A 13,875-nucleotide genomic window follows, 5' to 3' on the forward strand; every position below is an offset into this window, starting at 1 on the left:
TTTTGCTTTTGTTGCCTGTGCTTTTGGTGTCATATCCAAAAAAATCATTGCTGAGACCAAGGAACTTTTTCCTGTTTTCTTCTAGGAGTGTTATGGTCTCAGAGCATACATTTAAATCTTTAATTCATTTAGAGTTGATTTTTATATATGCTATAAGATAAGAATCCAGTTTCATTCTTTGGCATGCAGATATCCAGTTTTCCCACCACCATTCCTAAAGAGACTATCTTTCCCCATTGTCTGTTCTTGGTGCCCTTGTCGAAGGTAAGTTAACCATATATGCATGGGTTTATTTCTGAATTCTCTCTTCTGTTCCATTGGCCTGAGTGTCTGATTTTATGCCAGTACCGTACTGTTTTGATTACTAAAGTTTTATAATATAGTTTGAAATCAGGAAATGTGTTGCCTCCAGCTTTGTTCTTCCTTCTTAACATTGCTCTGGCTATTCAGGATCTTTTGTGATTCCATACAAATTTTAGAATTCTTTTTTCTATTTCTGTAAAAAATGTCACTTGGATTTTGATAGAGGTTTTACTGGATCTGTAGATCACTTTGGGTAATAAGGACATTTTAACAATACTAATTATTCCAATCCATAAACAGGATCTTTCCTGTTTTATTTGTGTTTCTTCAATTTCTTTCATCAGTGTTTTTTAGTTTTTAGTGTAAAGATTTTTCACCTCCTTAGTTAAATTTATTCTGAAGTATTTTATTCTTTTTGATGCTATCGTAAATGGGATTGTTTTCCTAATTTCTTGGATAGTTTGTTGTTAGTGTGTAGGAACACAACTGATTTTTGTATCCTGCAACGTTACTGAATTCATTTATTAGTTCTAAGAGTTTTTTGGTGGCTCTTTAGGCTTTTCTACATATAAGATCATGTATCTGCAAACAAACAATTTTAGTTCTTCTTCTCTGTTTTGGATGCCTTTTATTACTTTTTCTTGCCTAATTGCTCTGGCTAAGACTTTTAATACCTTGTTGAATAGAAGTGGTAAGAGTGGGCATCTCTGTCTCATTCCTGACCTTAGAAGAAAAGCTTTTAGCTCTTCACTATTAAGTGTGATGTTTCTGTGGGCTTGTCTATATGGCCTTTAGTATATGGAGGTATGTTTCCTCTATGCCTAATTTTTGAGAATTTTTATCACGAAAGGATGTTGAATTTTGTCAAGTGCTTTTTCTGCATCTATTGAGATAATATGATTTTTATCCTTCATTTTGTTACAGTGGTGTATCACATTTATTGATTTATGTATGTTGAACCAATGTGTATTTCAGGGATAAATCCCACTTGATCGTGGTGTATGATCCTTTTACTGTGCTGTTGAATTCAGTTTTGTTGTTGTTGTTGTTACTGAGGATTTTTGCCACTATGTTTATCAGGATATTGGCCTGTAATTTTCTCTTTTTAAAGTCCCTACATGGCTTTGTTATGAGAATAATGCTGACCTCTTAAAACGAGTTTGGAAGTGTTCCCTCCTCTTCAGTATTTCAGAAGCATTTGAGAAGAACTGGTGTCAATTCTTCCTTAAATGCTTAGTAGAATTTCAGTCTCACCAATGAAATTATCTGGTCCTGAGCTTTTCTTTGTTTGGGAGGTTTTTGATTACTGCTTTAATGTCATTACTTGTTATAGGTCTGTTCAGATATTTTATATATTTATGATTATTCTTGGTAGGTTGATTGTTTCTAGGAATTTATCCATTTCTTCTAAGTTATCCATTTTTTTCACATATAATTGTTCATAGTAGTCTCTTAGGATTCATTGTATTTCTGTAGTATCAGCTGTAATCTATGCTTTCATTTGTAATTTTATTTGAGTCCTTTTTTTTGCTTAATTAGCAAAAGTTTATCAGTTTTATTTATCTTTAAAAAAACAACTCTTAGTTTCATTGATTTTTTTTTTTTTTGTCATTTTTTCTGGTCTGTTTCATATATTTTTGCTCTCACCTTAGTAGTTTCCTTCCTTCTGCTGCTTGTTCTTTTTTCTAGTTTCTTAATATGTAAAGTTATGTTGTTTATCTGAAATCTTTGTTTTTTCTTAATGTAGGCATTTTTTGCTATAAACTTCTCTCTTAGAACTGCTTTTGTTACATCCCATAGTTTTGGTTTGTTGTGTTTCCATTTTCATTTGTATTGAGATACTTTTTAAAAAATATTTATTTATTTTATTTTTGGCTGCGTCGGGTCTTAGTTGTGGCACATGGGATCTTCCTTGCGGCATGTGGGATCTTTCATTGCAGCATGCGGTCTCTTCATTGCGGCACTCGTGCTTCTCTCTCTAGTTGCAGTGCGTGGGCTCCAGAGCACGTGGGCTCTGTAGTTGCAGCATGGGCACTCTAGTTGCGGGCGCATACTCAGTAGTTGCGGCACGCGGGCTTAGTTGCCCTGTGGCATGTGGGATCTTAGTTCCCCAACCAGGTATCGAACCCATGTCACCTGCATTGGAAGGCGAATTCTCAACCACTGGACCACCAGGGATGTCCCTCAAGATACTATTTGATTTCTCTCTTGATTTCTTCTTTGACCCATTGGTTGTTCGGGTGCATGTTCTTTAATTTCCATGTATTTGTGAATATTTCAATTTTCCTCATGTTATTAATTTCTAATTTCTTACCATTGTGGTTGGAAAAGATACTTGATGTAATTTCAGTCTTAAATTTCTTAAGACTTATTTTGTGGCCCAACATATAATCTATCTTGGAGAATGTTCTATGTGCACTTGAGAAGAGAAGAATGTGTATTCTATGCTGTAGATTTAAACCAAATCATAACAATAATTAACATTAAATGTAAATTGTCTAAACATCCCAATTAAAAAACAGAGATTATCAGGCTGGATAAACATAAAATAATGAACTATTGCTGTATGTTTCAACATGAATGAATTCCAAAATCATTATGCTAAATGAAAAAAGACAGACACAAATGATTACATACTGTATAATAACATTTACATAGAATTCTAAAAAAGGCAAAACAGAAAGTAGACCATTGGTTGACCGGGTCAGCAATAAAGGAAATTGAAGAGGGATAGGAAGGAGTTTTTAGGTAGTGAAAATATTCTAAATTATGATTGTGGTGGTGGTTACATGACTATACATTTATTAAAATTTATCTACATGTACATTGAAAGTTTATGATTTTTGTCATATATAAATTATTTCTCAATAAAACTGATTGACATCACACAGCTAATTAATTAAGTTCATGTAGGCATTTAGGAAATGTAAAGATGAATAGAAATGTTTTAAATGAACTGAAAAAAGTTTAGTACTGAAGAACAAATCTTTCTACCCTAATTAAATGATACTCAAAATGTTAGAAGTTAATGAGTTTTTAAATGAGCTTTAATTATCTACTATATTTTTTTTTAATTTTTTTAAATTATTAGGTTGAACTAAAGCGACAATATAATGACCAGCATTCAAAATTAAGAGGTCTTTTACCAGGTCGTCAATGGTACGAAATTCAAGCATACAGGGCCTTAAACCAGGCCCTAGGTAGGTAAGTGGAGTGAAATTTAATGTAATATTACTGTAATATTATCTCTGACCAGGACTATATGTAGAGCCAGTCTTGCTACTTTATTCCTTATAATAAATTTGATGGAATTTTATTTCACTAGAACCCTGGGAACTGGTATATTTTCAGTGATAGATGTCAGAAGTGAAAGTTGAAAGAGTCAATGGAATAAATGAAACCCAAAATAAAACTCGATATTTGCTAAAGTTTAAAGATTTATGATTGGTCAGTGAGTGTACAACAGAGTGCTCAGTAAATGTTTATAGAAGCTCACCACCAAACAATAAAATTTTATCTTGTGAACATCAGAACCTAAATGATGATTTTATGGGTAAAAAGCAAACCATTTAAGAAGAGTTAAAACAAACTGTGTTCATGCTACTAAAGAATTCACACCAACTAACAGTAATATTTAATTATAATATTCTTTTTTCTAAAGATTCTGGTCCATTAAGATTTGTGCTTTGTGGAACTAGTTTTTAAATCACCATTTTATACCATAATTTCACAGGACATCAACACTTTAAATTTATAAACACTATAATTATTAGATTATTTATAATCTAATTTAACATTTTATGTTCTCTATTTGTGAAATTATAATTAGTTTAACCATATAGTAGTTTTTTCTTGTGAAGCTGTACAAATAAAATTCAGATAATTCAAATAGAAGAACACAGGTTAAGAGTAAAATCATGAAAATATGGCCATTTGACAGGTTTTCAGTTCAGCCAGAAGACCCACAGCTAACCATTATCTGCCCTAACCAATCTAGAAGTTGGACTTTTCTCAAGTGTCTTGTTTACTCACATTAGCTCATTTAAACATAAGCAGACCAGCTTGCATTTGAGTTCAGATTTACATATGCTGATGACATGACTGCAACAGCTGGATTTAAGTCCTAGAACACATCACCCACTCCCCTCCCCATCATTTCAGAATGCTATTCTGCAGTTGTTTCTCTTCAAACTGAATGATTCAGTTCTCTGTTTAACCTACTGCCCTTCTCTGCCTAGAAATCCCACTGGTACTTGGCATCAGGTTTCACTGGAAATTATTCTTGAAGCATTTCATCTACTTACTTTGTCTCTCCCTGTTGATTGACCTGTTTGTTTTATTTTAATATTCAGCAAATAGTTTCTAGGGGAGCCTGAATATTTGTTTTAAAATTCTTGCCTTTTAGTTCATTAGGCTTAATTTCAGGAAAATAAATATTTTTACCTCAGTTGATTATTTTTTCTCTTAATGCCTTGAATTTTAAGAAACCATTTGAAGCAAAAGTACATTTGTATCCTATTTTGTTATTTATAAACCTTTTCTACATATATTAAACAGGTTGTGAAAGACGAAATTTCTTGTCTAATGTCACATAGCTACTAAATGCACCTTCATGTCTTGACACCACCTACATTTAAAACCTTAAGACTTGCTTTTTCGTCCTTATGCCTACCTGTATCCAGTAAAATTCTCACTATTAAATATAAACATCTCACTATTAAACTGTTAAATGTACCATATCCTTTCATTATTCTTTGCCTTGGCATACAAGTTACCATACAATTCATTTGGCAAGCTTACCAATCAAAACCTAGTTGAAAAGGTCATGTCCTTTATGAAGACTTTTTTTATTTCTCCAACTAGAGTTATTTACTCCTTAGGAAACCCATAGCACTTTATACTTATCTCTATTATAGCATATATCTCATTGTATTGGAGTAGCCTGTTTATCTGTCTCCTTCCCTAAACATGTATTAGACATTTTTACATTCTCAGCAACCAACTGTGCCTCATCTTGGGACATAGATGCACAATAAGTACTTGTTGAATTAGTGAAAAATGCCAGGTTCAGTGCTTTTCCAGCTATAGCATATTGGCCAGAGAGCTTCTAGAGCTTCAAAACATACTTTTCAAGAATTTCAGAAAAAGCATGTGTTTATAATATTGATGTAGAATACTGTAGTTTCAGTGTTTTATTAATTAAAAAGTGGATAGCCCAACTGTCATTGTACTGATTTTCAGGGAAACAGTATCAACAAGTAGCAACTTATTCCAAAGAAATATCCACTAAAAAAAATCAAGTGAATGTTTTACATCACTTGATAAAACTCATAATGTGTATTGATTGACATAAAAGGTGCTTATACTAATGCACTGTTCTTATAAGGGATATGTCTAGAAGGACTAAAGTAAGCAGAAACAAATTGAGTTTAAAAAAATGTTATCTTTTTTTAAGCCCACATGGGACTATTAGAGTATTTGAAGTAATGTAAGTCCATAAAATGTAATAACAGCTTTCAGGAATGTACCAGGTGGTTTTGTGACCAGGTTACAACTGCACTATAAGTTTCCTAAAGGGTCTGCTTTACTAAAGTATAATCTTTGTCTCAAGTGGGCATAATTCATTTGAGCAAGGCAGTATGAAAACAATGGAAAAAAGAGAAGGTGAAACCTTTTTCTCTGAACTGTTTTGTTAACTTAAATGCCTTTCTGCCATAGGACACTTTAAACATAAACCAAAATAGAATAGCACCCTGACTTTGCATTGATTTTCAACACTGTTATATGATATTGGCAATATACATCTTCCTATCCTGCCCAATTTTATGGTTGTTCTGATGCCTCGGAACCTATGGATTACTTTAAAATATCACACAAGAACATCATATAAAATTTAGATTTTTAATGTCCCTATGGAATAATCAAACCTTTATGTTAATTTTCACCCCCTCTCAAAATCCCATGATAGTTAAGGAATAAAAATGTCAAACCTATAAAGTTGAAAAGAGTGGGAGAAGAGACAATGACAGATGAGCTGTCAATAAATTTTGAACACTGGAAAACAGATAACAATTGAATGACTTAGCAGGCAAGAGAAAGCTGAAATTTAAATCTGTAATCATGAAAGCTAACAAGATCTTCCAGATTCAAGCATGGAAAAGCTTAGGACTTGGGGGTACTCTAAAGTGTTGGTTAAAGTACTGTTAAACTAAAGAGGATTGGTTACAAGTTAGTATATGTAGTAGTTAGACAGTCCCCTCCCCCACCCAGGTTTACTCTCTGGATAGAATGAACTAGAGCATCTATATATTCTTTAACTACAGTTACAGCTAAGGATGTGTTAAAGATGGGGGGTAAGAAAAGTCTACCTACTGAATGTGAGAGCTCCATTCTCTTTTTCTCAGCTCTGAGTAGGCTGACAATCAATCTTATATCTTCACGGCAAGAAAGTACAGTGTTCCTGTCTAAGAAAACTGACCACCCCATGAATAAGGGCCTACAGATAGTAACAAAGTGGCCCTGTTTCTACCTTACTGCAAAGCCTTCCAGCCTATAAGTCCCACCCATGTACACAAAGCTACCAATCAGCAATTTAGTGCCTTACTCTTAAATAAGTGCATGGAGTCTTCACCAGATATTCAAAGAATGTCTGTAATATGAAGAACAGAGACCAAAACAATACCAACAAAACAAAAGCAGGGTGGAAGAACTTGTAGAAAACAGAAACAGTGCAATAGAAAAGAAGTTGGCAAACTTTTTCTGTAAAGGGCCAGACAAGTACATATTTTATGTTTTTCAGGCCACATACAGTCTGCATCCACATTCTTCTTTGTTTTTTCTTTAACCTTCAAAATGTAAATACCATTCCTAGATTGCAGGCTATACAAAAACATGATATGGACCAGATTTTTCCTGTGGACTATAGTTTGCCAACTGTTGGATAGAAGAAAACTTTTAAAAAATTTTATCAGTAATACCCATAGGGGGAGGTAAGATATTGCCTCCATAAAACAAGAACAGAAAATAAGAAAAAGCTCCTAGACATTAATATGGTAGCAACAAATTTTAAATGCAGAATTGGGCTTAGGAGAGAAAACTGAAATTTCCCACATCCAAAAATCATAGAGAAAGAAAATGGGAAAGAATAACTAGAAAATTAGAGGATCAGTATGCAGGAAACAACTTCTGATAAATAGGAGCTCCATATGAAGAGACTAGAGAAAATAGAGAAAGAAACATGTCAAAGAAATAATTCAAGAAAAATGCTCAGAATTGAAGGACATAGTTTCCTGATGAAAGCATCCACTCAAGCACCAGTAAAGGGGGAAAAGCTACAAAGCTCCTCACTATGCAGTTTCAAAGTACCCAAGGTAAAGAAAAGGTCCTGAAACCTTCCAGAGAGAAAAAGATAACTCTCATACAAAAGATATAGAATCAGTATTGAAACAGACTTCTTAAAAGCAACACTAGAAGCTGAAAGACAGTTGAAAATTATCTTCAATTATTTGAGGGAAATTTTTGACTTGCAATCTAAGTTCTTAGCAACCCAAATGATCAATAAACTGTACGACAGACTAAAGCCTTCAGTATTCAGTATTAAAGGACCTAAAACATTTGCTTCAAATGCACACTTTCTCAGGTTCCAACTGAAAGTTATGCTCCAACAAAGAAGAGAAAATTCAGAAAGAGGAATACCAAGGATGCAGGAAACCGGGGTTCCAACCCAGAAAAGTGAAATTCCCAAAACAACCAAGAAAGAAAGCTCTGGGATGAATCTGTGCAGCAGTCCCATAGTAGTTAGTCTAGATTGGTTTTTGAGGATGGAAGGTTTTGCCCATATTGAGAAAAATTCTTACAGCTGTGACAAAGTGGGAATTAATTAATGATAGAAACATAGAAAATTAAGCAAAAAAGGAGAGAAGGGAGAGTTATTAACTCCAAGGCAGACAAAAACGTCTTGTATGGGAAAGGACATGTAATCATAGTGGATCATGTAATTCACCTTTAAATGGTAATCCACTGAATATTGATTTACAAAAGAATTGTGATATAATGCTGCTAGAAGAATGTAGAGGTAGTGAAGTTATCAGTGATATGAGATAAACATCTTCTGTAGGAAGAGTCAGTAAATGATTTCTAATGGTTAAAAACCAGGAAATAGTAGTAGTATAAATGTTATTTAGAAATATGGAGGCAAATGACCACAAGAACTATAAAATATTTTCAATTAATTGTTTCTGAGATTGGGAATTGGAGATGTGGTGTGGGTAGGCAAAAGAAAATTCTGTTTTTATTAAAACTATTATACTATTTGACTTTTAAACTATGCTTGTGTATTTGATTAAAAATTAAAATTTACAAGCTAAAATTAACTTTTTAAAGAGTATGGAGATTGGTTCAAGATGGCGGAGTAGAAGGGCATGCTTTCATTTTTTCGAGGACACCGGAATCACAACTAACTGCTGAACAATCATCAACAGGAAGACACTGGAACTCACCAGAAAAGATAACCCACATGCAAAGACAAAGAAGAGGCTGCAGTGAGACGGTAGGAGGGGCGCTATCACAATAAAATCAAATCCCATAACTGCTGGGTGGGTGACTCACAAACTGGAGAACAATTATACCACAGAAGTCCACTCACTGGAGTGAAGGTTCTGAGCCACACGTCAGACTTCCCAACCTGGGGGCCTGGCAATGGATGGAGGAATTCCTAGAGAATCAGACTTTGAAAGCTAGCGGGATTTGATTGCAGGACTTCGGCAGGACTGGGGGAAACAGAGACTCCACTCTTGGAGGGCACACACAAAGTAGTGTGCGCATCAGGACCCAGGGGAAGGAGCAGTGACCCAATAGGAGACTGAACCAGACCTCCTGCTAGTGTCGGAGGGTCTCCTGCAGAGGTGGGGGACAGCTGTGGCTCACCAAGGGACAAGGACACTGGCAGCAGAAGTTCTGGGAAGGACTCCTTGGCGTGAGCCTTCCCAGAGTCCGCCATTGGCCCCACCAAAGAGCCTGGGTAGGCTCCAGTGTTGGGTCGCCTCAGGCCAAACAACCAACAGGGAGGGAACTCAGCCCCACCCATCAGCAGACAAGGGGATTAAAGTTTTACTGAGCTCTGCCCACCAGAGCAACAGCCAGCTCTACCCACCACCAGTCCCTCCCATCAGGAAACTTGCACAAGCCTCTTAGATAGCCTCATCCACCAGAGGGCAGATAGCAGAAGCAAGAAGAACTACAGTCCTGCAGCCTGTGGAACAAAAACCACATTCACAGAAAGACAGACAAGATGAAAAGGCAGAGGGCTATGTACCAGATGAAGGAACAAGATAAAACCCCAGAAAAACAACTAAATGAAGTGGAGATAGGCAACCTTCCAGAAAAAGAATTCAGAATAATGATAGTGAAAACGATCCAGGACCTCGGAAAAAGAATGGAGGCAAAGATCGAGAAGATGCAAGAAATGTTTAATAAAGAACTAGAAGAATTAGAGAACAAACAAACAGGGATGACCAATACAATAACTGAAATGAAAAATACACTAGAAGGAATCAATTGCAAAATAACTGAGGCAGAAGAACGCATAAGTGACCTGGAAGACAGAATGGTGGAATTCACTGCTGCAGAACAGAATAAAGAAACAAGAATGAAAAGAAATGAAGACAGCCTAAGAGACCTCTGGGACAACATTAAACACACCAACATTCGCGTTATAGGGGTCCCAGAAGGAGAAGAGAGAGAGAAAGGACCAGAGAAAATATTTGAAGAGATTATAGTCTAAAACTTCCCTAACATGGGAAAGGAAATAGCCACCCAAGTCCAGGAAGCGCAGAGAGTCCCATACAGGATAAACCCAAGGAGAAACACGCCGAGACACATAGTAATCAAATTGCAAAAATTAAAGACAAAGAAAAATTATTGAAAGCAGCAAGGGAAAAATGACAAATAACATACAAGGAAAACCCCATAAGGTTAACAGCTGATTTCTCAGCAGAAACTCTACAAGCCAGAAGGGAGTGGCGTGATATACTTAAAGTGATCAAAGGGAAGAACCTACAACCAAGATTACTCTACCCAGCAAGGATCTCATTCAGATTTGACAGAGAAATCAAAAGCTTTACAGACAAGCAAAAGCTAACAGAATTTAGCACCACCAAACCAGCTGTACAACAAATGCTAGAGGAACTTCTCTAAGAGGGAACACAAGAGAAGAAAAGGACCTACAAAAACAAACACAAAACAATTAAGAAAATAGTAATAGGAACATACATATCGATAATTACTTTAAATGTGAATGGATTAAATGCTCCAACCAAAAGACACAGGCTCACTGAATGGATACAAAAACAAGACCCATATATATGCTGTCTACAAGAGACCCACTTCAGACCTAGGGACACATACAGACTGAAAGTGAGGGGATGGAAAAAGATATTCCATGCAAATGGAAATCAAAAGAAAGCTGGAGTAGCTATACTCATATCAGATAAAATAGACTTTAAAATAAAGAATGTTACAAGAGACAAGGAAGGACACTACATAATGATCAAGGGATCAATCCAAGAAGAAGATATAACAATTATAAATATATATGCACCCAACATAGGAGCACCTCGATACATAAGGCAACTGCTAACAGCTCTAAAAGAGGAAATCGACAGTAACACAATAATAGTGGGGGACTTTAATACCTCACTTACACCAATGGACAGATCATCCAAACAGAAAATTAATAAGGAAACACAAGCTTTAAATGGCACAGTAGACCAGATAGATTTAATTGATATTTATAGGACATTCCATCCAAAAACAGCAGATTACACTTTCTTGTCAAGTGAGCACGGAACATTCTCCAGGATAGATCACATCCTGGGTCACAAATCAAGCCTCAGTAAATTTAAGAAAAAAATCATATCAAGCATCTTTTCTGACCACAACACTATAAGATTAGAAATCAATTACAGGGAAAAAAACGTAACAAACACAAACACATGGAGACTAAACAATACGTTACTAAATAACCAAGAGATCACTAAAGATATCAAAGAGGAAATCAAAAAATACCTAAAGACAAATGACAATGAAAACATGACGATCCAAAACCTATGGGATGCAGCAAAAGCAGTTCTAAGAGGGAAGTTTATAGCTATACAAGCCTACCTCAAGAAACAAGAAAAATCTCAAATAAACAATCTAACATTACACCTAAAGGAACTAGAGAAAGAAGAACAAACAAAACCCAAAGTTAGCAGAAGGAAAAATATCATAAAAGAGCAGAAATAAATGAATTAGAAACAAAGAAAACAGTAGCAAAGATCAATAAAACTAAAAGCTGGTTCTTTGAAAAGATAAACAAAATTGATAAACCATTAGCCAGACTCATCAAGAAAAAGAGGGAGAGGACTGAAATCAATAAAATTAGAAATGAAAAAGGAGAAGTTAACAACAGACACCGCAGAAATACAAAGCATCCTAAGAAACTACTACAGGCTACTCTATGCCAATAAAATGGACAACCTGGAAGAAATGGACAAATTCTTAGAAAGGTATAACCTGCCAAGGCTGAACCAGGAAGAATTAGAAAATATGAACAGACCAATCACAAGGAATGAAATTGAAACTGTGATTTAAAATCTTCCAACAAACAAAAGTCCAGGACCAGATGGCTTCACAGGTGAATTCTGTCAAACATTTAGAGAAGAGCTAATACCCATTCTTCTCAAACTCTTCCATTCCAAAATATTGCAGAGGAAGGAAAACTCCCAAACTCATTCTGTGAGGCAACCATCACCCTGATACCAAAAACAGACAAAGATACTACAAAAAAAGAAAATTACAGACCAATATCACTGATAAATATACATGCAAAAATCCTCAACAAAATACTAGCAAACAGAATCTAACAACACATTAAAAGGATCATACACCGTGATCAAGTGGGATTTATCCAAGAGATGTGAGTATTCTTCAGTATATGCAAGTCAATCAATGTGATACACCATATTAACAAATTGAAGAATAAAAACATATTATCATCTCAGTAGATGCAGAAAAAGCTTTTCACAAAATTTAACACCCATTTATGATAAAAACTCTCCAGAAAGTGGGCACAGAGGGAACCTACCTCAACATAATAAAAGCCATATATGACAAACCCACAGCAAACATCATTCTCAATGGTGAAAAACTGAAAGTATTTCCTGTAAGATCAGGAACAAGACAAGGATGTCCACCCTCACCACTATTATTCAACATAGTTTTGGAAGTCCTAGCCATGGCAATCAGAGAAGAAGAAGAAATAAAATGAATACAGTTTCAAAAAGAGAAGTAAAACTCTCACTGTTAGCAGATGACATGATACTATACATAGAGAATCCTAAAGATGCCACCAGAAAACTACTAGAGCTAATCAATGAATTTGGTAAAGTTGCAGGATACAAAATTAATGCACAGAAATCTCTTGCATTCCTATACACTAAAGATGAAAAATCTGAAAGAGAAATTAAGGAAACACTCCCATTTACCATTGCAACAAAAAGAATAAAATACCTAGGAATAAACCTACCTAGGGAGACAAAAGACCTGTATGCAGAAAACTATAAGACACTGATGAAAGAAATTAAAGATGATACCAACAGATAGAGAGAGATACCATGTTCTTGGATTGGAAGAATCAATATTGTGAAAATGAGTATACTACCCAAAGCAATCTACAGATTCAATGAAATCCCTATTAAATTACCAATGGCATTTTTTACAGAACTAGAATAAAAAATCTTAAAATTTGTGTGGAGACACAAAAGACCCCGAATAGCCAAAGCAGTCTTGAGGGGAAAAAACGGAGCTGGAGGAATCAGGCTCCCTGACTTCAGACTATACTACAAAACTACAGTAATCAAGACAATATGGTACTTGCACCAAAAAATCGAAATATAGATCAATGGAACAGGATAGAACGCCCAGAGATAAACCCACACATCTATGGTCAACTAATCTATAACAAAGGAGGCAAGGATATAAAATGGAGAAAAGACAGTCTCTTCAATAAGTGGTGCTGGGAAAACTGGACAGCTACATGTAAAAGAATGAAATTAGAACACTCCCTAACACCATACACAAAAATAAACTCAAAATGGATTAGAGACCTAAATGTAAGACCAGGCACTATAAAACTCTTAGAGGAAAACATAGGAAGAACACTCTGACATAAATCACAGCAAGATATTTTTTGATCCACCTTCAGATTAATGGAAATAAAAATAAACAAATGGGACCTAATGAAACTTAAAAACTTTTGCACAACAACGGAGACCATAAACCGACAAAAAGACAACCCTCAGAATGGGAGACATATTTGCAAATGAATCATCAGACAAAGGATTAATCTCCAAAATATATAAACAGCTCATGCAGCTCAGTATTAAAAGAACAAACAACCAATCCAAAAATGGGTAGAAGACCCAAATAGACATTTCTCCATAGAAGACATACAGATGGCCAAGAAGCACATGAAAAGCTGCTCAACATCACTAATTATTAGAGAAATGCAAATCAAAACTACAATGAGGTATC

The 13,875-nt window shown here is 35.2% G+C and overlaps 1 protein-coding gene across 5 annotated transcripts in view; it reads left to right on the forward strand.

The window, feature by feature from the left end:
- Positions 1 to 13,875, forward strand: part of BRIP1 (BRCA1 interacting helicase 1) — a 194,270-nt gene that overhangs the window by 166,324 nt on the left and 14,071 nt on the right. For all 5 annotated transcript variants that reach the window (XM_059907199.1, XM_059907202.1, XM_059907198.1 and 2 more), the window contains one exon: positions 3,395 to 3,507. In XM_059907199.1, coding sequence (XP_059763182.1) covers positions 3,395 to 3,507 — 113 coding nt within the window. The remainder of the gene's footprint in view (positions 1 to 3,394; positions 3,508 to 13,875) is intronic.

This window comes from Balaenoptera ricei, chromosome 20, assembly GCF_028023285.1.
Source record: "Balaenoptera ricei isolate mBalRic1 chromosome 20, mBalRic1.hap2, whole genome shotgun sequence".
Classification (NCBI taxonomy): Eukaryota; Metazoa; Chordata; class Mammalia; order Artiodactyla; family Balaenopteridae; genus Balaenoptera; species Balaenoptera ricei.